This window comes from Abramis brama (assembly GCF_963993115.1).
Source record: "Abramis brama genome assembly, chromosome: 17".
In the NCBI taxonomy this organism is placed as follows: Eukaryota; Metazoa; Chordata; class Actinopteri; order Cypriniformes; family Leuciscidae; genus Abramis; species Abramis brama.
The window spans coordinates 2,475,967-2,497,500 of NC_139979.1; the positions used below are offsets into that span (position 1 = coordinate 2,475,967).

Consider the following 21,534-nt stretch of genomic DNA (forward strand, 5'->3'; position numbering starts at 1 on the left):
GTGTGACTGACTGTTGTTACTAAACGCAGCGCTGCCAGCATATCTAGACTTCACTCAATATTAAACGAAATTATTACAATAAGTGGTGAGAAAAACGCAACTTTCTAAGAATTAGAAACTGAAAATATTGGCAAAATGATTCACTGAAGCGCTCGAAAGGAGGACATCTAACGTTAGTGGTCACAATGAAAAGACTTCAGTCAAAATTAACCAGTGCCCTTATTTTTTTTTAAATGTAAAACAAAGAGCTTGAATTTGTGTGTAGTAATATTTTGATTATAAGTAAGTTTAATTTAACACAAATATAGATTTCTTAAAGTTGCTCCGAGTTTTGTTCATAATGTGTGTGTATACATTGGAAACATGGAACATTTGGAAACATTACTATTTTTATGTTTTTGACAGAAGTCTCTTAAGCTCAATATTATTACATATAATATTAAATATTATTAATCTCAAATATAAAGCTCAAATATTATTACAATGTAAAATAGCTGTTTTCTATGTAAATATATAGTAAAGTGTAATTTATTCCTGTGATCAAAGCTGAATTTTCAGCATCATTACTCCAGTCTTCAGTGTCACATGATCCTTCAGAAATCATTCTAATATGATGATTTATTATCAATGTTGGAAACAGTTGTGCTGCTGAATGTTTTTTTTTTTTTATAACCTGTGATACTTTTTTTTAGGATTCTTTGATGAATAAAAAGCAAAAACAGCATTTATTTAGAATATACTGTTCCAAAGTTTGGGGTCAGTAATTTTTTTCTTTCTTTTTTTGAAAGAAATTAATACTTTTATTAAGCAAGGATGTGTTAAATTGATAAAAAGGATAGTAAAAAATTAAATTGTTAGAAAAGATTTCTGTTTTGAATAAATCCTGTTTTAACTTTTTATTGATGAATCCTGAAAAAGTATTACAGGTTCCAAACAAATATTAAGCAGCACAACTGTTTCCAACATTGATAATAAATCAGCAAATGATAATGATTTCTGAAGGATCATGTGACACTGAAGACTGGAGTAATGATGCTGAAAATTCAGCTTTGATCACAGGAATAAATTATAATATATTCAGTTATTTTAAATTGTAATAATATTTTGCATTATTACAGTTTTTTTCTGTATTTTTGATCAAATAAATATAAAATAAAACACAAAATAATATAAAACATATAAATATATGTATATTAAATGTTTACATTTATATTTAAATATAATATGTTATTTCCTCACTCCAGTTGGTGGCAGTACTGCTGCCATTAAGCCTCAGAAGAAGAAGCAGAATCTCACATGACTGGAGTGTTTGTTCCCGTGATCATGATCTGTGTGTGTGAGAGTCAGAGCACTGATGGATCAGCTGCAGCTCAACACACACTCTTCACACAGGTAATGCATCACACTGTCTGTACGCAGCTCAGATTCTCACAGAGAGCTATCAGAGATACAGGAATGCACTGTGAAGACAATGACTGAAGAAAATATATTTCAATAATGCAATCTGATGCATTGTGCATCTTCTGCGACTGGAGATTCAACACTGTTCTGCTGGTCCTCAGAATTGTTTTGTATACATAGAGACCAACAACTTCTGAGAAGGGATTGTGATTGTAAAAAAAAAAAAAAAAAAGTTGCTGAACTTGATATTGTACTTTCATGCGTCACAGGAACAAGTTTATCTGCAGTCACAAAAATCAAGAAAAGAAGGTTGTACAAATAGCTGAAGGTATGTCTGTTATTAAGTTGTGTCGGTCACATGATGATGCTTTTTCTAAGACATTTGTTCCATGATGCATGCTTTATTTGTTACGGTTCTCTCTATATTTATTTATTTTTTTAGTTCTGATAGATATTTGCTTTAGTTCTGTGTAGTTTAGCACTGTTTCAACAGGGGTCACATCATCTGATGTGCTATAAATGATCTTGAACACTTTGTTTTATTTATTCTTTATTATATGTTATATGCATTATATTTCATGTTAATCGAGAGACTTTTAGATTACTTATAAGTACTATTAATTATAAAATATAAACTTAAATTATTTTGATGCCTTTTGATGAACTTTATTAAATCAACATGTTTGATGTCTGCAGGTGTGGCGGTCGCCGGTGATCCTCGTCCTTTAGCTCGTGTGGACGGAAACGTTCACTATCAGTTTCACACAGAAAATCCTGGAGGACAGGTGAGTGTCCTTTCAGTGCCATCATAGATAAATCCTTTATTAGAGTCAAGCTTTTTCAGAGGAGGATTAAACCGATGTCGATGCCATAGTTCATTTCTCTGCATGTTTTTTGTCATTTTTGTCTCTCTTAATGGGAACCTTTAAACTCGGCCAAGTATCTGTGTGGTTTTACCTCAAAATGCAAGAACATTATATTTCAGAAATGAAGGATGAGTTATTTGTTAAATTGTTTTTTTTTGCATTATTTTTAATGCAAAAAGAAAAAGAAAAAAAAAGGGGGGGGGGGGGGGGTATTAAAATTGTATTATACATTATGGTAGTATTTAATTAATGCTTATTAAACAATATTAAAAATACTGAATAAATTTTTCCCCCCTCTAATATAATGAGAACAACCACTGAGAATAATGAGAATTTAGGGTAAAAATGTACATTGAAAATAGCTTTATTTTATTTTTCATTGCCAAGTGCCTGTCTGGTTTTACATCAAAATGCCCAAAAATTATATTTCAGAGAATGAAGGATGAATTATTTTTTCATTACTTTAATGGAAAAAAGGGGGGATTTTATTAAAATGGTATAGTTATACATTATGGTAGTATTTAATTTATGCTGATTAAACAATATTAAAAATAATGAATAAAAAACATTTGTATTTTTTCCCCCACTAATATAATGAGAACAACCACTGAGAATAATAGGAATAACAAAATTACAGTAATGAGAATTTAGGGGTAAAATGTACATAAATAGCCATTGAAAATAGCTTTATTTTCTTTATGTATATCATTTTCTTGAGTTTCACCTATTTGCACCGGCAGTCATGTGATTCTAATCTCTCACTGGGATTGGCACTGGGCCTGTGTCACATGTCACTCAGAAGGCGGGTCACATGACAGATGATTGGAGGGGGGGCTGTTAAGGGGCATTTACAAATGTGTATTCTTTCAGTGAACAACTGTGTCGTTTTAGACCTTTAAATTAGATCATGCACAGCTCTCTGCATGGACTGGAGGGAGGATTATTAAATGGATGAATGGAGAATTCAGCCAGGAGACGCTGGGAACTTTTCCATGAGCACTTTATAGTTAATCATGACATTTTCCCTGCATTTTAGATCGACAAAAAGCAGCAGACTCTCTCGTTTTGGATGTCGAGATGTTGCGATACCTTAATCACATAATATCTTGCTGTACAATATCAGCTAAAGGATAATTTAAAGTCCCCCTGTGGTGAAAATCCAGCTTTTGATGTTGTTTATATGTCTATGTGGTGTTTTTAATATACAAACCATGTGTAAATTCATAAGTCGACACCATTGCTGAGTATTTTCTCCTTAAAACTGCAGTGAACCAAAGACAGTCTCAAAAACACGCTTTGAAATCGCTGGTGTTTCTGACGTCACAAACTACCTTGTAACCAATCAGATCAACGTGTGATCGTCAACCAGTGGATCTCTGAGCTGAGTGAGTGAGTGGAGGCGGGGCTCATTTGCATATTCATAGAATTCATAGAAAGAATTTTTTTTTTCAAGGAAAAAACGTTTAAATATTTCATTTTGGTGATCAAAGGTGAGCTTTAAGGAATAAAATTATTGACTACAGGGGGACTTTAAAGGGGTGGTATAATGCCCTTTTAATAAGATGTAAAATAAGTCTTCGATGTCCCCAAGAGTGTGTGTGTGAAGTTTTAGCTCAAAATATATGCTTTTTATATAGCATGTTAAAATTGTCACTTTTTGAGGGTGAGCAAAAACGCACCGTTTTGTGTCTGTTCCTTTAAATGCAAATGAGCTGCCCGGCACAGTGGGCGGAGCTTCAAGAGCTTGTGTCCTTTTACCTCACACACACATGCACTGAAAATTTCAAAAACCTTTAGCCATTTATGTTCAAACCGGAGTCAGACAATGATGGAGAGGCTCAAGAAGAAGTGACAACATGTAGAAGCAACAGGACATTTCTGAATGGTTTGCTGATGAACTATGTAGCTGATGTGGAGTTAACTATCTTCTAGTCATTGATTAGCATATTCTGTCATGATAATCTATAAATCGTGTTCCCGGGGGCGGGGTTTATGTAAATTTCTAAATCACATGAGGTCCCTGGATAATACTAATCCAGTGTGAACAGGGCTATTGAAAACCTAAAAACATCTGGACAATAAAACAAACGTCATGGAAATGGTGCTAAAAATACTCTATACATCCACTGAAAAAAGGCATTTTAAGAATCAATATTTTTTTTGCCTACTATATAGGAAGTATGTGTGATTTCAGATGCAGCCTTGGTTTTTTGTCTTTAAATGCTATATTGTTTTTTGTCTTTAAATGCTATATTGTTTTTTGTCTTTAAATACTATATTGTTTTTTGTCTTTAAATGCTATATTGTTTTTTGTCTTTAAATACTATATTGTTTTTTGTCTTTAAATGCTATATTGTTTTTTGTCTTTAAATACTATATTGTTTTTTTATTATTTGAAACCAGGGTTATTATCATTAAAGCTTCAGTCCGTAACTTTTGGCGCTCTAGCGAATAATAAACAGAACTTGCGGAAGAACATTGTAGCCGGAACTACTTCTCTCTGTTTATGTCTATGACGAGTCACGCACGAACCCGTCCGAATAGAAATAGTCCGAATATAAACACTTATTATAGGTGTTTTTCGCCTACTATAGGCCTATACATATACAGGGCTCGTACAAGATGCTTGAAGTTGTACTCTTTGAAATTTAAGTTCTGGAAAACCGTTGAAATCAGCCATATTTAAGAAAAGCTTGATTTATTGAAAGACGATATGTAAAAATAGTGTTTAATTTTATTGATAAAACAATCTTTTCACACACAATTAATGCTGCAGCCTGTCTAATACAGATATAGAGTCATTTCACATGGCTATGAGCGTGATATTGCTCATATAAATATCAAAGTATAAGATATCCTTCATTCTTCAGGTCAATCATATATTGCGAGAAAAAAATCAGTTTGAATAAAGGAAAGCGGTAAGTTTGTCATAGTATCCTTTCAATGATTAAAGTTTCCACAGTCATTGCATGTGCTGCACTTTATTATTTGTACTATTTTGTTTTATTAGATTATTTTTATTTATCTATTTACCTTTTATAGAATTTGAAAGATAATAAAGATATTGTTTAATAAGTGAGATCTCAGTCCGTGAAAACCAAGAAAGTAGTGCGTGAAAAGTCCTTGAATTGAATTTTACAGTTTCTGTATGAACCCTGTATATAGTAGGGAGGTGTTTGATTTCGTATTCTCTGTCGTCCTCAGGTGACATACCGAGTGATTCCTGTCTCAGATCAAATACTGGAGGGTAGAAGTGAAGTCGGAGAGCCGGTTAATATCACTGGATCCCTGCCGGTATGAAATCAATGTTCGTACTTCATTATAGTTCAACATGAGTCTCATTCAACAACACACAGCAGAACATGACAACGTGTCAGAGCAGATAATGCATATTTACACAAACTCCGCTAGGTCTATAACCAAATCGCCAGATGTTAAAGTTTATGCATTGTTTTCTTCCAGACAGTAATTCAAAACTCTTTCGGTAATGAAGGTGACAGAGAGGAGGCGCGATGTGTGTATTACCCAGCATCGTCTGTGAGCGAGGGAACAGCAGCCGAACACACATTCACACAAACGACAGGTTTGAGATCTGCCGCCTCACACACACACAGAATCACAACACGCTTCAATAGATTGAGCAGATGATCGTTATATAGTCATTTCACTTCAGTTAGAGGATGTCTCAAAAAACATGGAAAGTGGTTTTAACTATTCATTATGAAGAATTCTTCTACCAAGTAATGTAGTTGGTTAGTTTACTTTCAGAGTAAGGTGTGTGTGTGTGTGTGTGTGTGTGTATGTGTGCTATTATCTGCATTTCTCAACGACTTCGATCCTCAAGAGTCTAAAATATCCATGTGATGATGTCAGACTTATTTTTGTACTCATTTGCATTCAGTTATGAATGAATGATCCTTAATCTCTTAAGTAGATTTTTTTTTCAGGATTATTTGAAAGTTCAACAAACAGCATTTATTTGAAATATAATCTTTTGTTGTAACATTATAAATGTTTTTATAATAAAAGTGTCCTTGCTGAGTAAAAATAAATACATTTCTTTATCGTTGTCTTACCTAACTCACACATTTTAATAGTAGTGTATCACAGTTTACACAAAAATATTAAATATTTCAACATTGATAATATCATAAATGTTTCTTGAGCATGAAATCATCATATTAGAATGATTTCTGAAGTATCATGTGACACTGAAGACTGGAGTAATGATGCTGAAAATTCAGCTTTGATCACAGTAATAAATTACACTTTACTATATATTCACATAGAAAAAACATTATTTTAAATTGTAATAATATTTCACAATATTACTGTTTTACTTGCACTGTTTTGATCAAACAAATGCAGCCTTGGTGAGCATTAGATAGTTCTTTCACAAACATAAAAAAAAATATTATTCCAATTATTTTTTGACTGCTAGTGTATATAAAAATAAATATTATTATTATTATTATTATCATCATCATTATTATTATATGTGTGCATATATATATATATATATATATATATATATATATATATATATATATATATATATATATATATAATATTTATAATGCAATTATTTATTTTGTATATATGTACTGTTCATCCCTTTGGTTGTGAACTTACAAACTCTACATAATCAAAAAATAAATCTCTTATCAGAATAAACACGAGTTCTCTCAGTGGCAGGAAATGTGATTTGATTGTAGTGTTTACAACATCTGTCGTCTCTGGTTTAGGTCAATTCTACGTGATGATGAGTCCTTCAGATGCTCTGCTCTCTGCCTCCCAGCGGACTCTAGCTCCACGCACACACACTTACACTGTGTAAGTACAAAAAAAATGCACAAAACAGGTGTTATGTTTTTAATAGGGCTGGGCAACGATTAATCGTGATTAATCGCATCCAAAATAAAAGTTTGTGTTTACATAATATATGTGTGTGTGCTGTGTATAATTATTTTGTATATACACACATATTCATGTATATAGTTAAGAAATATTTGCATGTATATATGCTTATACATCATTTATATTATATATAAATATAAATATTTTATATATAAATAACACATTTTTCTTAAATATATACATGCATGTGTGTGTATTTATATATAGAAAATAATTATGCACAGTACACACACATAGCTATATTATGTAAACACAAATTTTTATTTTGGATGCGATTAAGTTGCACAGTCCTGGTTTTTAAGCCTATTTTTAAGATCTGTATATTAGTGTCACTTTACCACAGAAGATTGTCCTTCAGTCTACACAAATCTTGCATTTACAGCCACAGGTGTTGTCCATTAAAGCATAACCCATAAATTAGTATTGAATGACACACATTTACATATTTTATAGGTCAAATAATACCGTGTCAGTAGGGGTGAGAACCTACACTGGTCTCACGGTTCGGTTCGATTACGATTATCATGTCATCGATTCAGTTCAATTCGATATCATGATGCACTGCATCCTCAATTTTCAGTTTTACTTCACATGTATACAATTTTGTCAATAAATACAAGCAGTCCGACTCTGCCAGGCGCTAACAGCTCGGGGTGAAAACGGCTGACGTGTTTTCTCAAGTTAGTGGTATTACCCCCTGAATATTTTATTTGTGCGTGACATGATTTTACACACAGTGTGTGTCTTCTCCAGGTCGTGCTTACCAGGTTGTTCATAAAAGCCGAAATGTGCCTAGATGTGGGCTTTTAAAGTAGTTGGAGCCTTTTTAATTACTCGCGTCTTGACTAAGCACGTACGCGACAAATGACGTCAGAAAATGACGTGTCAGGGGTCTGTCTTTTGAATTTGGGATGGGATTTACCCAGGGAGTGATTGTCTGCAGGCTCTTTGTCATACCTGTCAACCCTCCCGTTTTTCCCGGGATTCTCCCGTATTTTACCTTGCTATCCCACTATCATGCAGTTAAAATATTTTCCCGTATTTTTAATCTTTCTATAAAAAATGTAAAAAAAAATCCCACTGGGCGCAAACCAGTTAAACAGAAATCCCGCCCTGCAGCTAATTTCATTGGTTAAGGTTACTTAACCCCAGTTACTTAAAGGTCCACTGAAGTAGTTTGGGGGGGGGGGGAAATCGCTCGAAGAAGAACAGCAGCATCCCGAGGATGGACGAACATGAGAGAGATGGCATTGGAGACTATGGGCCCTATTTTAACGATCTGAAACGCAAGTATCAAACGCGAAAAGCAAGTAACTTTGTGGGCGGATCTCGGGCGCTGTTGCTATTATACCGGCGGGATAAATGACTCTTGCGCCCGACGCAAATCTAAAATGTGTTGGTCTGAAGTAGCTTCAATCAGAGCGTCATCTCACATTCCCTTTAAGAGCAGGCGCGCTTGTTCCATGGCGGCTTGCTATTATAACGGCGGATTTGCCAGGAGCGGTTCACAGCCGAGGAGACCGACGTTCTCGTCAGGGCCGTAAAACACAGAGAAGTGACATTGGGGATGGAGAAACACACCCAAATTAGCTTCGGTTAAACAGGCGTATAATAATTTTGGTAAATGTGTAAGCTAGAAATCACAACAATGATTTCCCTCGTGTGTTAATATTGTTCCTTGTAATAATGTATGGTTTTCTAAAAATGAAAACTGCTGCGTAAGTGTGTAGGCTAGATGAGATAAGCAAAGTGTGTGTGCGTTGTGCACACGCTACATTGATTACGGCCAAGCATGCGCCCTTAAAATAGCATCTGAACGCGCCACTGACTTTAGACTAGGTTTCTCCTGGTCTATGGCCAGTGTTTTCTGAAACTGCAAAATAGCACCAGGGAACGTTTGCACCGGAACACGCCTCCTCTTTTCATTTCATTCCCTAATTTACCGACGTACGTCTGTGGAGGGAAAAGTCTGCTGTACGTCAGGTGCAAAATAGGAATGATACATGCGTCGATGTACAAAGTCAATTGCGCTGGGTGCAAGATAGGGCCCTATGTATGTAATGTATTATGTATGTAATACAGAGATTATGTATTTATTTATGTTAATATCTGCGCAATTAATGTGTATTTAGCCTGCCCCCGTTCAGATCTCCCATATTTTGGTATCCAAATGTTGACAGGTATGCTCTGTGTTGCACTTTTGCATGTTCCTTGCTCTCCATTTAACCTTGGGATCCCGCTCCATATGAAAACAGGGCTGTTTGTCACGATTCTGGGTTTTGACAGGATCATTGTGGTTTGTTGTGCTTCCTTCTGAAGGTGCTGTTTTTACTCTGCAGAAGCAGAAGTGTTGTGAAAACAGGCGATGCTCACGCGTTTGTGCGGTTGCAACATTCTCATCCTCCAAAATAGGCTCAGTAGAAATATCCTGCTGAAGAGTCACGCGTTTGTTTCAGTCATTCTTGTTTGATTATTTCCTTCTTTTGGACACGCACAGCTATTGCATCTCATGCGAAATCTGCAGCGTAATGAATTCCACAAGAGTCCTAATCTCTCTTTCTACCATTAGAATTACAAATCCCTCGGGTTATTATTTCCTGGGATAAAAGCCACTGTAGTTAGAGAGTGTGGGTTGCATGCAGAATGAAATGCTGATCACACAGATACACAGTGTTTTTTTAGTATTATTTATACTATTATAGTATTTACTAATAAATTAGTTTTAGCTGTGTGCTTTCTTCCCCATTTTTATTAGTTTTCATCATCAAATTTCGTGCAAAATGTCTCATGTATTTGAAGTGTGGTCAAATATTGTCAAAAATGATGGTTTGCTCTGTTGCACATCCCAGATTTAAGCAAATGTAGTATGTTATTTAGATCTTCCAACTATTGTATGCACAGTATAAATACTACATAAATTGTAGGTTGTATGCAATTCCAGTATATTTCTTGTAATATTTGTCTGTTTATGTGAATATCAGTCAGCAAAAGATCCAATCAAGCTGTTTCTGTAATGCTCCATCTTCCTTTAAGCTGAAATTACGCAATCAAAGTGTTTTTTGAAATGTCTGAAATAAATTTGCCTCTTTTCTGCAGAGATGAACTCAACACACAACAGCATGAAGGTTTTAACTGGTGAGAAAAACCTTTACACCCAAAACTGTCTCTTAAAGGTATAGCGTATCATTTCTATGCCACAAAATTAACACCTAACGTGAGTAAAGATTGAGTAAAATGCACTATATGGGCAAAAGTATTTTGAAATACCTCTTGATTATTGAATTCAGGTGTTTCAATCAGGCCCATTGCCACAGGTAATGTACAATCGTTATTGCAGTGCATTGTGGGATTGAATGAGTGCACTCGGTAACGTCAACTATGGTTTTGACACCACTACAAATGGCTGTCCCCTGAAATCGTGATTTCGGACACACTCATGGTTGGATGAGTTTGGTCTGGAAGACTGGCTCACACAGAGTCAAGAGATTTCGATCACATGATCATTTGATCAGAGATCTCAACCCCATCCAACACTTTTGGGATGAACTGGAACGGAGATTGCGAGCCTGGCATTCTCGTCCAACATCAGTGTCTGTCCTCACACATGGTCTACTGGATGAATGGGCAAAAATTCCCACAGAAACACTCCAAAATCTTGTGGAAAGCCTTTTGAGAAGAGTGGAAGCTGTTATAGCTGCAAAATGGGGAACAAATCCATATTAAAATCTGTGTATACAATATTAATGTCTATGTATTTAGAATGCGATGTCACTGCAGTCCCAGTTGGTGAAATGATCAGATGTACCAATACTTTTGTCCATATAGTAGGGGTGGAACGGTACACAGAAGTCACGGTTCGGTTCGTACCTCGGTTCAGACATCACGGTTCGGTACGAGTTCGGTACAGTGGAGGGAAAATCAAAACAAAAATGCAGAAGGCTTGTGCATGTCTCAGGCTGTACCACCAAAGGAAAATAAATTACTTAAGCCTTGTATTTTTTAAAGGGGGGGTGAAATGCTATTTCATGCATACTGAGTTTTTTACACTGTTAAAGAGTTGGATTCCCATGCTAAACATGGACAAAGTTTCAAAAATTAAATTGTACGTTTGAAGGAGTATTTCTGTGCCAAAAATTGTCCTTCCGGTTTGTCACAAGTTTCGGAAAGTTTTTTTCGAGTATGGGTCTGTGTGACGTCAGCTGGGGCGTAATTTCCTTATATGGGTCCTAAGGGCACTTCTCCCGGAATAGCGCAGGCGCGCGCGCACTCGTAGACCAGAGCAAGAGAGCGAAAGCAGTACGCCATCAAAGCGCTCTGCTCGGCTTTTGGGAAGTCAATGTCACCAAAGTGGGTTTTTGGTTGCCAGGGCAAGACAACCCTGCACAGATTCCCAAAGAACCCAGCGTTAAAGGTCCCATGACATGAAATTTTCACTTTCTGAGGTTTTTTAACATTAATGAGTTCCCCTAGCCTGTATATGGTCCCCAAGTTTCTAGAAATTTCAATCGGTATAAATCGAGCTTTTGCTATCTTTCTCTGCCTTTGAGAAAATGGAGGCTCATACGCGCTGATCTTGAATCTCCTCTTTATGACGTCATAAGGAGGAAATGTTACCTCCCCTGTCTCTGCTTTGCCCGCCCAGAGAATATTTTCCGCCCATGAGAAAATGCGCTAGGAAGTAGAACGCGCGCGCGCGATTTTAGTTTGTCCACGAGAAATATCATGGCTTTTGAGCGAGCGAAGCATAACAATTGCTCAATAATTGGATGTACAAATGAACACCGAAGGGTCAATACAGAGCTGGGCTTGCTGAACGTCTGAAACTAAAGTCTGGATCACTCTCTTTGGCTCAGCTACACGTAGAATGTGGCTGTAACATTAGCTATGCAGCTATGCAGTTTATGTGTGTGAATACACACACTGTAACGCGAGTGTTGTACACTTCTTTGTTATTTGGATAACCGTTCTCCTGATGGTTATATGGCGCGCGCGATATCCGCATTTCAAGATCGCAGAGCTTGATGTAATTGTAATAAGATAAATACAGACGTTACAGATCTCTCATGAAAAGGCAACAGTAGGTTAGCGTTAGCTACATGATAATAACTGTAAACCATCCGAATAAAGTACCGTATCCAGACATAATATTTTAAACTAACCATTCGGAAACGTCCTGCTGGAGCCGCTGAGTTGCAACTTCTTCATCCGTTGCTTCTCCATCCGGATCAGATTCTGGGTCAAACTGAAATGCTTGAAAGACTGCGTGTCTTCGTGCCATTGCAATATATCCAACGTAAACATGCACGCCACGGTACCGTTGCGCAAGATGGTCAAGGCCACACCCACCCTCCACCTTGCGCCGCCTTTCTCCTCCTCATTAGTATTTAAAGCTACAGACACCGAAACGTCCCGTCTGAAGGAAGCTCATTCTGGGACTGGCTTGTAGTGGCTATAATTCTGCACCGAGGCTGAATTTTTGGAAAGAGATTTCAGATACAGTACTAGGGACCACTAAGGCCTATATTAAAGCCTACAAAAAGTAGCATGTCATGGGACCTTTAAGGGACCAGTGGATGGAGTTTGTTTTTTCAGAGCATCAACGGAGTTGTGTAAGACTGTTTGTTCCATGCATTTCGACGATGATTGTTTTATAAACAAAGCCCAGATCGACGGATTTGCAGATCGTCTAATGCTTAAGGATCGAGCAGTCACAATGATAAAGGTTCGCGGTCGTGCGTTGGAACCGGGCGGTGAGTAAAACTGCTTCAAATGTCTCTGTGTGTTGTTAGCTCGGCGGGTAAGCACAGCTTTAGCTTCGCCCACACGGCACGCCTCCAGCCGCTCTGTTTTTTCCGGAAAGACTCGGTACAGCCTATCTTTCTTTTATAAATATAATAAAACTAAAGACTTTTTGGAGATATGAAGGATGCAATACTACTCTATAGGTACTCAAGATTAACAGGAGATTGAGTGAAAATGAGCATTTCACCCCCCCTTTAAATAAGTTTTATTAATAAAGGCCTAGAACCAGTTTATTTGTAGTGCACTGACAATAGTTTTATATAATTAGTTTATTAATTAAATTAATAAAAAGACAAAAAGACCTTGAGATACCTATGTATGGTAATTGTACCTGAATGAATTGAAAATTAATTTGCTACATTTCAGATTAATATATTTGTTTTCCTTAAAATTTTAATTAACAGTAACTTAAACACTTTGCAGATTGAATGATGTCCTGTATAAACAAAATGACGGAGTATGTTTTTATGTTTCCACTGTTCTATCGCGCCCGTGCCTCACACACACACACACACACACACACACACACAAGTAAACACTTTGCGACTTTTCGATCGCGCCCCCCTCTCTCTCTCTCTCTCTCTCTCTCTCTCTCTCTCTCTCTCTCTCTCTCTCTCTCTCTCTCTCTCTCTCTCTCTCTCTCTCTCTCTCACACACACAACATATTCAATAAGCATCGCAGCCTGCTTCAGAGCTAAGGCGGGGCTACAGATTAGGTGTCCCTAAAGAACCCACGTATCTAACAGTAGTTCCGCATTACATTAATTAATTTGCACGCAAGTTTTATTTATTTTTATACTGTGTATTCTCTGTGTAAATTTATGCACCGAACCGTGACGCCCGTACCGTTTCGGTTCAATACGAATACATGTACCGTTCCACCCCTACCATATAGTGTATATAGAAATAAATAAGCATGCACGCAACAAAAATAATTGCAAAAATAATAATGAAGTTTCAGACACTCAAGCATGCTTGTCTTCCAATGTTTTGCAGATAGTCCCATCTCAAATTGGTTGAGCTAATATGATTATGTCCAAAATTCGTTGCAATTCCATTTGGTGCCACTGGTGGTGCAGAATTTACACACTTCACCTTTAAGTTGACCAGTGTCATGTTTCTTTAGTTTAACATGGTACATTCGCATACTGAGGTCACTTCTTCTGTATATAGTGCTAGATATACAGAGATGCCCTGAAGAGTAAATAAAAGCATCTTCACTTTTTGTTGGTTTGCATTGGAAAGCGTCTCGCTTCCTCCATGGCGTTTTGCTAGTCGTGACTTCATTAAAGCGTATACCTGAGGGAAGATTACACTCGGAGAACAGTTGTGTCATTAGGCTAAAGTTGGGCTTCGGCAGCTGTTTCAGCACTTCAATTTATAACGTAATGAACACAGCCGATGCCGAGACTCCCTCGAGATCACACACACACACGAAGGGCAGAGAGACCTTACGGAGGGATCTGCCAATCCACACTAATGCTAGCTGTAACCTTACAAAGCTGAGACTAAGCTTGTCATGCTCAGTGCCGTCTTTAGGGTGATGAAACTGTGCTTTAGGGGTCCAGGAGAATAGGCCCCGCCTCCTCCGAAATCACATACTTCCCTACTATATAGTAGATGAAAAACAGTATAGCCCCTTTCACACAGAGATTCCGGAAAATACATGGATAATGTGTCCCGGGATTTGTCCCGGGATCGTTTGATTTTGGTTCATTGACACTGCCAGTGATTTTCCGGAATCAGTAGGCACGTTTCCATAACAAATTTGCGCAAAACTTTTGCGATTTTTTTTTCTAAATGTCGACAAAAAACTATTGCGAAATGATTTTTTTACATTTTAATATAAGTAATTCGATAAGTAAAATCATTCCAAAAACCATGGCAACGGACGTTGGTAGGTTTATGTACTATATCCCAGCCACTGCACTAGCCATTATTATTAATTGAAGGAGATGTATGTGTGTTTTCCAAGCATTAATGGTAAGGGTCGTTATACTTGAGAGCGGCACATATGAGGAGTTTCTGGGTGTTTCTCCCTCATTTCTGCTTCGAGGTCTTGATTGTGGCATTTATTTGAGGTTTAGAATCCAGTTTCTTTTACTGTCTATGGGTTGACCATGGTATTTTTGCCAATATATAATGAGTGTTGGGTATAATCAGGGTGGCTGATGGGTTTAATGTGAATACATACAGTCAAACCAAAAATTATTCAGACACCAGATATCATTTGTGATATTGTTTTACTAGTGTGATCAGGACACTATAGTTAATTTATGTAAGTGAGGAGAGCTAAATAAAGTAAACTGTGACATTATAGCCAAAAATTCTTTATACAGTGACTACCAGTAACATTTATAAACATTTGTGACTGAAAATTATTCAGACTCTTTGACCTGAGCATGTTATTGAAGTGTTTTTTCTTTAATTGCTAATGCGACCTTTTTACACACAAACTGAACAAAATTAATCATTGCTTGGTAATTGGTTGAGCTAAACTGGTATTATCTAATTGTGTAGTTAAATTTAACAGCTGACAGATATTCAACATAATTCATTTGTGAGACAGTCTAACAGAAGGACGGGCAAAACCAGTGAAATATCAACTGAGTTCATAACTTCTTGTCATATGTTGCCATTTTCTAAACTATAGCGAATAAACTCTGATAATGTGAGAAATGTTTAAGGTGTCTGAATAAATTTTGGTTTGACTGTAGATAATAAAATGCAAATAAAAGCAAATGAGATCCACACAGCATTGCTGAAATCAAATGAACACTTACTTTAAACAATACTGACCGGTAATTAAAATTTTGTGCAATTAATGCAAGGAAAAATGCGTTGATCTGGCGCTTTTATACATTTAAAGATTATACTTTTGTTTATTATTATTATTATGTCCCAAAGCATATTTTAATAAAAATAACTAAATTTCAAATTACAGGAATGTGCATACAGTGGTTTAGTTTTTTGTTTGTAATTTTCTTTAAGATAAGGTCGCAGATGTTAAGCCTTTTAAAATGCCTACATTGAGACACTAAAGTGAAGAAATATGTGAAATAATGCATATTGACCCCCCACCCCCCATTACTGTAGGAAAATGGACAGTCCGCGCACCCCTAGAGATGAGAGGAGAAGAGCACAACATAACGAAGGTCAGTGAATTCTCTTAATTGAATATGAGTCTTTACTCTGTGAATCAAAGCAACAGAACCTAGCTAACTAATACTGTAGCTAACTAATACTGTAACTAACTAATACTGTAGCTAACTAATACTGTAGCTAACTAATACTGCTCCCATCCCAAAGATACTGGAAATGAACCTCGTCAGGCATTGATGTACAGTAGATCTGCCTGCAGATGTCAGTAGAGCGTTGATAGACTGAACACATACAGCAATTTTAGACAGTATGGCCTAGATTTTGCCTCTGATCTTCTTGTTGTTGTTGATCTGCAGTTGAAAGGCGGCGGCGAGACAAAATCAACAACTGGATTGTGATGCTCTCGAAAATGATCCCAGACTGTGGTATAGATGGTGCCAAGACTGCAGCGGTGAGTTGCATGATGACCTATTGACCTGTGATTTACAATAGATGCCTTGAAACTGTATCCTCATGTTCCTCAGAGTAAAGGTGGGATCCTGTCGAAGGCGTGTGATTACATTAGTGAGCTGAAGCAACATCAGCAGAGGCTTCAGGAGAGTTTGAGAAGAGCAGAGAGAGTACAGGTGGACAATGAGCTGCTCAGACAGCAGGTACGCCTTTAACATCATGCGTAGGGATCTTAGTCTGTAATCACGGTACCTACTCTATAGTCTATACCCGTAAGCTGTTTTCCTTATGGGGACCAAAATATTTCCCCACACGGACAAGGATTTTGGATATTGCAATGTTTGTTGGGACATTTTGTATACTTGAATCACACACTCACAATTTCATTCTCAGTCTCTCCTTCATTAGAAAGACACATAGGTCACTAATTAGCCCAATCATTACATTAACCCATTACTGGGCTGAACATGCTAAACAGCACCAGAAGAGGGTGCTAAAACATATCTGTCCAATTAAACAGAGATGTAATGTTATGTTATGTTATTCTATATTTTCTTTTCTTTTCTTTTTTGTACTTTATACTATTATATTTTATTTATTTTATTTATTCTATTTTATCTTTTATTTTATTCATTTTATCTTTCATTTTATTCTGTTTTACTGTATTATTATATTATCTTTTCCTTTATTCTATTATATTCTATATTTTATTCTATTTTTATTCTATTCTATTCTATTTTCTTGTCTTTTATATTTTCTATTCTATTCTATTTTAAAATATTTTATTTATTTTATTTTTTTCTTTACTTTTCATTTCTGTACTTTTATGCTATTCTATTTTATTTTCTATTCTATTTTATTTCTTATTTTTATTCTATTTTATTTTATTGTATTATTCTATTCTCTTTTCTTTTCTATTATGTTATTGTATTCTATTTTATTTTATTGTATTATTCTATTCTATTCTCTTTTCTTTTCTATTATGTTATTGTATTCTATTTTATTTACATTCTATTCTATTCTATTCTATTCTATTCTATTCTATTCTATTCTATTCTATTCTATTCTATTCTATTCTGCCTTCCTGTAGCTCAAACGATAGAGCATGGCACTAGCAACGCAAAGGTCACGGGTTTCAGTGAATGCATGAATTGAAAAATAAAAGCACAGCTTCAATACAATGTAAGTCGCTTTAAGTAAAATTGCCTTAGAAATGCATCAATGTGAACGTACTGTAAGTATTACACAAAACATTTGCCTCTACATCTTCAGATTTAATAATCAACTTCTATGTTGTTGTTGGTTTCAGATAGAGGAGCTCGAGAGCGAGAACGGCCTTCTCCGAGCACAACTGGAGCATCACGGCATTGACATGTTCACACAATGAGCTTCAGGCATTCTGGGAAAGAGATCCAGATGCCAAAAGGCCTTCAGAGAATGACAGAGGACTGAAGTGGGCCGAATGAAACGTGTTGACTTGCACTCAAGAGTCTCTCTCAGTGCTGTATGTCTGACACAGTGAAGCCAGGCTTGAGGTCAGAGGTCAAGAAGTTTTCAATAGCACCGACATCAGGACCCTATGATCCTGAAAGCATCTATTTATTCATCCTGACTAACTCCGGACTAAACCGTGGAATACAGTTTTTTGTTTGTTTTCTCTGCCTTATGATACACCCCAGACATTTTCCTTTTGCTAATTTTCCAGCTTTGTTGCTTTCAATTTTGCTTTTTCTTGAAGTATTAGTTGTTTGTTCAGTGCCTCGTTTAATTTAAAATTCTCCCGGAGAAAAATCCTCCTCTTTGTGGTGTTCTGGAAGGTCGTTACGGGATGAATGAAGCCGTGAAGAAATGTCATTAGCGGTTCCCGTGAAATTTAGTGTTAAAATCGGAAACAAAAGCACCTGCACGTCCCTCTAAAAAAAAGCAAGAAAAAAAGCAAGAAAATGAGCTCCGTCTGGGATTATTAGCTTCTTATCTCGGATCGCCTTTGGAAGACAGTTCGGAAAGCATCAACTAATCTAAGCAGCAAATGAGAAAATATTCAAAAAGCTATTAAGTTTGCTAAATGCTGGACATCTCAGGACTGAAAACATGTTTGTTACTGAGTTTTATTCTATAACTTAATCTTCAAAAGACCTGATTAACACGATGGACTGCTACAAATAGCCACTTTGTTCTTAGTTTACTGATTTTATTGTGTCATATTTATATAAACTAGTCATTATTCACCCTTTAACCGTAGCTCACATACGTGCAAATCGATGAACATTGATGTGATGCATTTAAAGGTTTCTTATTTGATTTAAAAAGCGACATTGAGGATTTTTAGTGAGTAAAGACTTTGGTCTAGTCTTCCTGTAAATATGCTGTACAATAAATATTTTTACAGTGTTTTTATGGTTTTTGTCCTTTTTGGAGCTTGACAGACTATTGTGGTCATGAAGATTCTTCAGTTCCCCTTCTGTGTTTCATTAGAGATATCACAATATTCGGGTTTGGAACGACAAGGGTGAGTAAAGATTTTTATTTTTGGATGAACTGCTACTTTTAAGTGCCTCTATTCTGCTATTTGAAAGTCTCCTACAGTAGATTTACATGCATGCAAGGTCAAAAAACACTTGAATTTTCTCACAATAATCATTGCAGCATCAGCTCTTTCCTCCGTCTCTTATCCTTCTATCTATCTATCTATCTATCTATCTATCTATCTATCTATCTATCTATCTATCTATCTATCTATCTATCTATCTTTTTGTCTGTCTATCTGTCTGTCTATCTGTCTGTCTATCTATCCGTCTGTCTATCTATCTATCTGTCTGTCTGTCTGTCTGTCTGTCTCTCTATCTATCCTTCTGTCTGTCTGTCTGTCTGTCTATCCCTCTGTCTGTCTATCTATGTCTGTCTGTCTGTCTGTCTGTCTGTCTATCTATCCATCTATCCATCTATCTATCTATCAGTCTATCCTTCTATCTATTTATCTATCTTTTTGTCTGTCTATCTATCCTTCTGTCTGTCTATCTATCCTTCTGTCTATCTATTTATCTATCTTTTTGTTTGTCTATGTGTGTGTCTGTCTGTCTGTCTATCTATCCTTCTGTCTGTCTATCTATCTATCTATCTGTCTATCTATCTGTCTGTCTATCTGTCTGTCTGTCTGTCTGTCTGTCTATCTATCCTTCTGTCTGTCTGTCTGTCTGTCTGTCTATCTATCTGTCTGTCTGTCTGTCTATCTATCAGTCTATCCTTCTCTCTATCTATTTATCTATATTTTGTCTGTCTGTCTGTCTATCTATCCTTCTGTCTATCTATCTATCTCTATGTATGTCTGTCTGTCTGTCTGTCTGTCTGTCTATCTATCCTTCTGTATATCTATCTATCTATCTTTCTGTCTATCTGTCTGTCTGTCTGTCTGTCTGTCTATCTATCCTTCTGTCTGACTATATATCTATCTGTCTGTCTGTCTGTCTGTCTATCTATCCTTCTGTCTGACTGTCTGTCTATCTATCTATCTATCTATCTATCTATCTATCTATCTATCTATCTATCTATCTATCTATCTATCTGTCTCTGTCTGTCTGTCTGTCTATCCCTCTGTCTATCTATATCTATCTATCAATCTATCTATCTATCTATCTATCTATCTATCTTTCTGTCTATCTATCTGTCTGTCTGTCTGTCTGTCTATCAGTCTATCAGTCTATCCTTCTCTCTATCTATGTATCTATCTTTTTGTCTGTCTGTCTGTCTATCTATCTATCCTTCTGTCTATCTATCTCTGTCTGTCTGTCTGTCTATCTATCCTTCTGTATATCTATCTATCTATCTATCTATCTATCCCTCTGTATGTCTATCTCTATCTATCTATCTATCTATCTATCTATCTATCTATCTGTCTGTCTGTCTGTCTGTCTGTCTGTCTGTCTGTCTGTCTGTCTGTCTATCTATCTATCTATCTATCTATCTATCTATCTATCTATCCCTCTGTCTGTCTATCTCTATCTATCTATCTATCTATCTATCTATCTATCTATCTATCTATCTATCTATCTATCTATCTATCTTTTTGTCTGTCTATCTGTCTGTTTGTCTGTCTATCAGTGTATCAGTCTATCCTTCTCTCTATCTATTTATCTATCTTTTTGTCTGTCTGTCTGTCTGTCTATCTATCCTTCTATCTATCTATATATCTATCTATCTGTCTGTCTATCTATCTATCTATCTATCTATCTATCTATCTATCTATCTATCTATCTATCTATCTATCTATCTTTTTGTCTATCTGTCTGTCTGTCTATCTATCTATCTATCTGTCTGTCTGTCTGTCTGTCTATCTATCCTTCTGTCTGTCTATCTGTCTGTCTGTCTGTCTGTCTGTCTATCTATCCTTCTGTCTGACTATATATCTATCTGTCTGTCTGTCTGTCTGTCTGTCTATCCTTCTGTCTGACTGTCTGTCTATCTATCTATCTATCTATCTATCTATCTATCTATCTATCTATCTGTCTCTGTCTATCCCTCTGTCTATCTATCTATCTATCTATCTATCTATCTATCTATCTATCTATCTATCTATCTTTCTGTCTATCTATCTGTCTGTCTGTCTGTCTGTCTGTCTATCTATCAGTCTATCAGTCTATCCTTCTCTCTATCTATTTATCTATCTTTTTGTCTGTCTGTCTGTCTATCTATCCTTCTGTCTATCTATCTCTGTCTGTCTGTCTATCTATCCTTCTGTATATCTATCTATCTATCTATCTATCTATCTATCTATCTATCTTTTTGTCTATCTGTCTATCTGTCTATCTATCTGTCTGTCTATCTATCTATCTGTCTGTCTGTCTGTCTGTCTGTCTGTCTATCTATCCTTCTGTCTGTCTATCTGTCTGTCTGTCTATCTATCCTTCTGTCTGACTATATATCTATCTGTCTGTCTGTCTGTCTGTCTGTCTATCTATCCTTCTGACTGTCTGTCTATCTATCTATCTATCTATCTATC

At 36.2% G+C, this 21,534-nt stretch overlaps 1 protein-coding gene across 3 annotated transcripts; it reads left to right on the forward strand.

The window, feature by feature from the left end:
* Positions 1-1,244: 1,244 nt before the first annotated feature.
* Positions 1,245-18,927, forward strand: usf2l (upstream transcription factor 2, c-fos interacting-like). 3 transcript variants are annotated; one of them, XR_014603200.1, is made up of 12 exons: positions 1,245-1,392; positions 1,671-1,729; positions 2,098-2,186; positions 5,472-5,561; positions 5,730-5,850; positions 7,013-7,100; positions 10,281-10,319; positions 16,083-16,141; positions 16,445-16,539; positions 16,613-16,741; positions 17,629-17,720; positions 17,848-18,927. XR_014603200.1 is itself a non-coding variant. In XM_084088955.1 (11 exons), the coding sequence occupies exons 1-11, from the start codon at positions 1,355-1,357 to the stop codon at positions 17,923-17,925; spliced, it is 885 nt and encodes a 294-aa protein (XP_083945081.1). In that variant the 5' UTR covers positions 1,262-1,354; the 3' UTR covers positions 17,926-18,927. The 3 variants fall into 3 exon arrangements, 2 of the variants coding, with proteins under 2 accessions (XP_083945082.1, XP_083945081.1); XM_084088955.1 differs by lacking the exon at positions 17,629-17,720 and having other exon boundaries at positions 1,262-1,392; XM_084088956.1 differs by lacking the exons at positions 10,281-10,319; positions 17,629-17,720 and having other exon boundaries at positions 1,260-1,392.
* Positions 18,928-21,534: the final 2,607 nt, after the last annotated feature.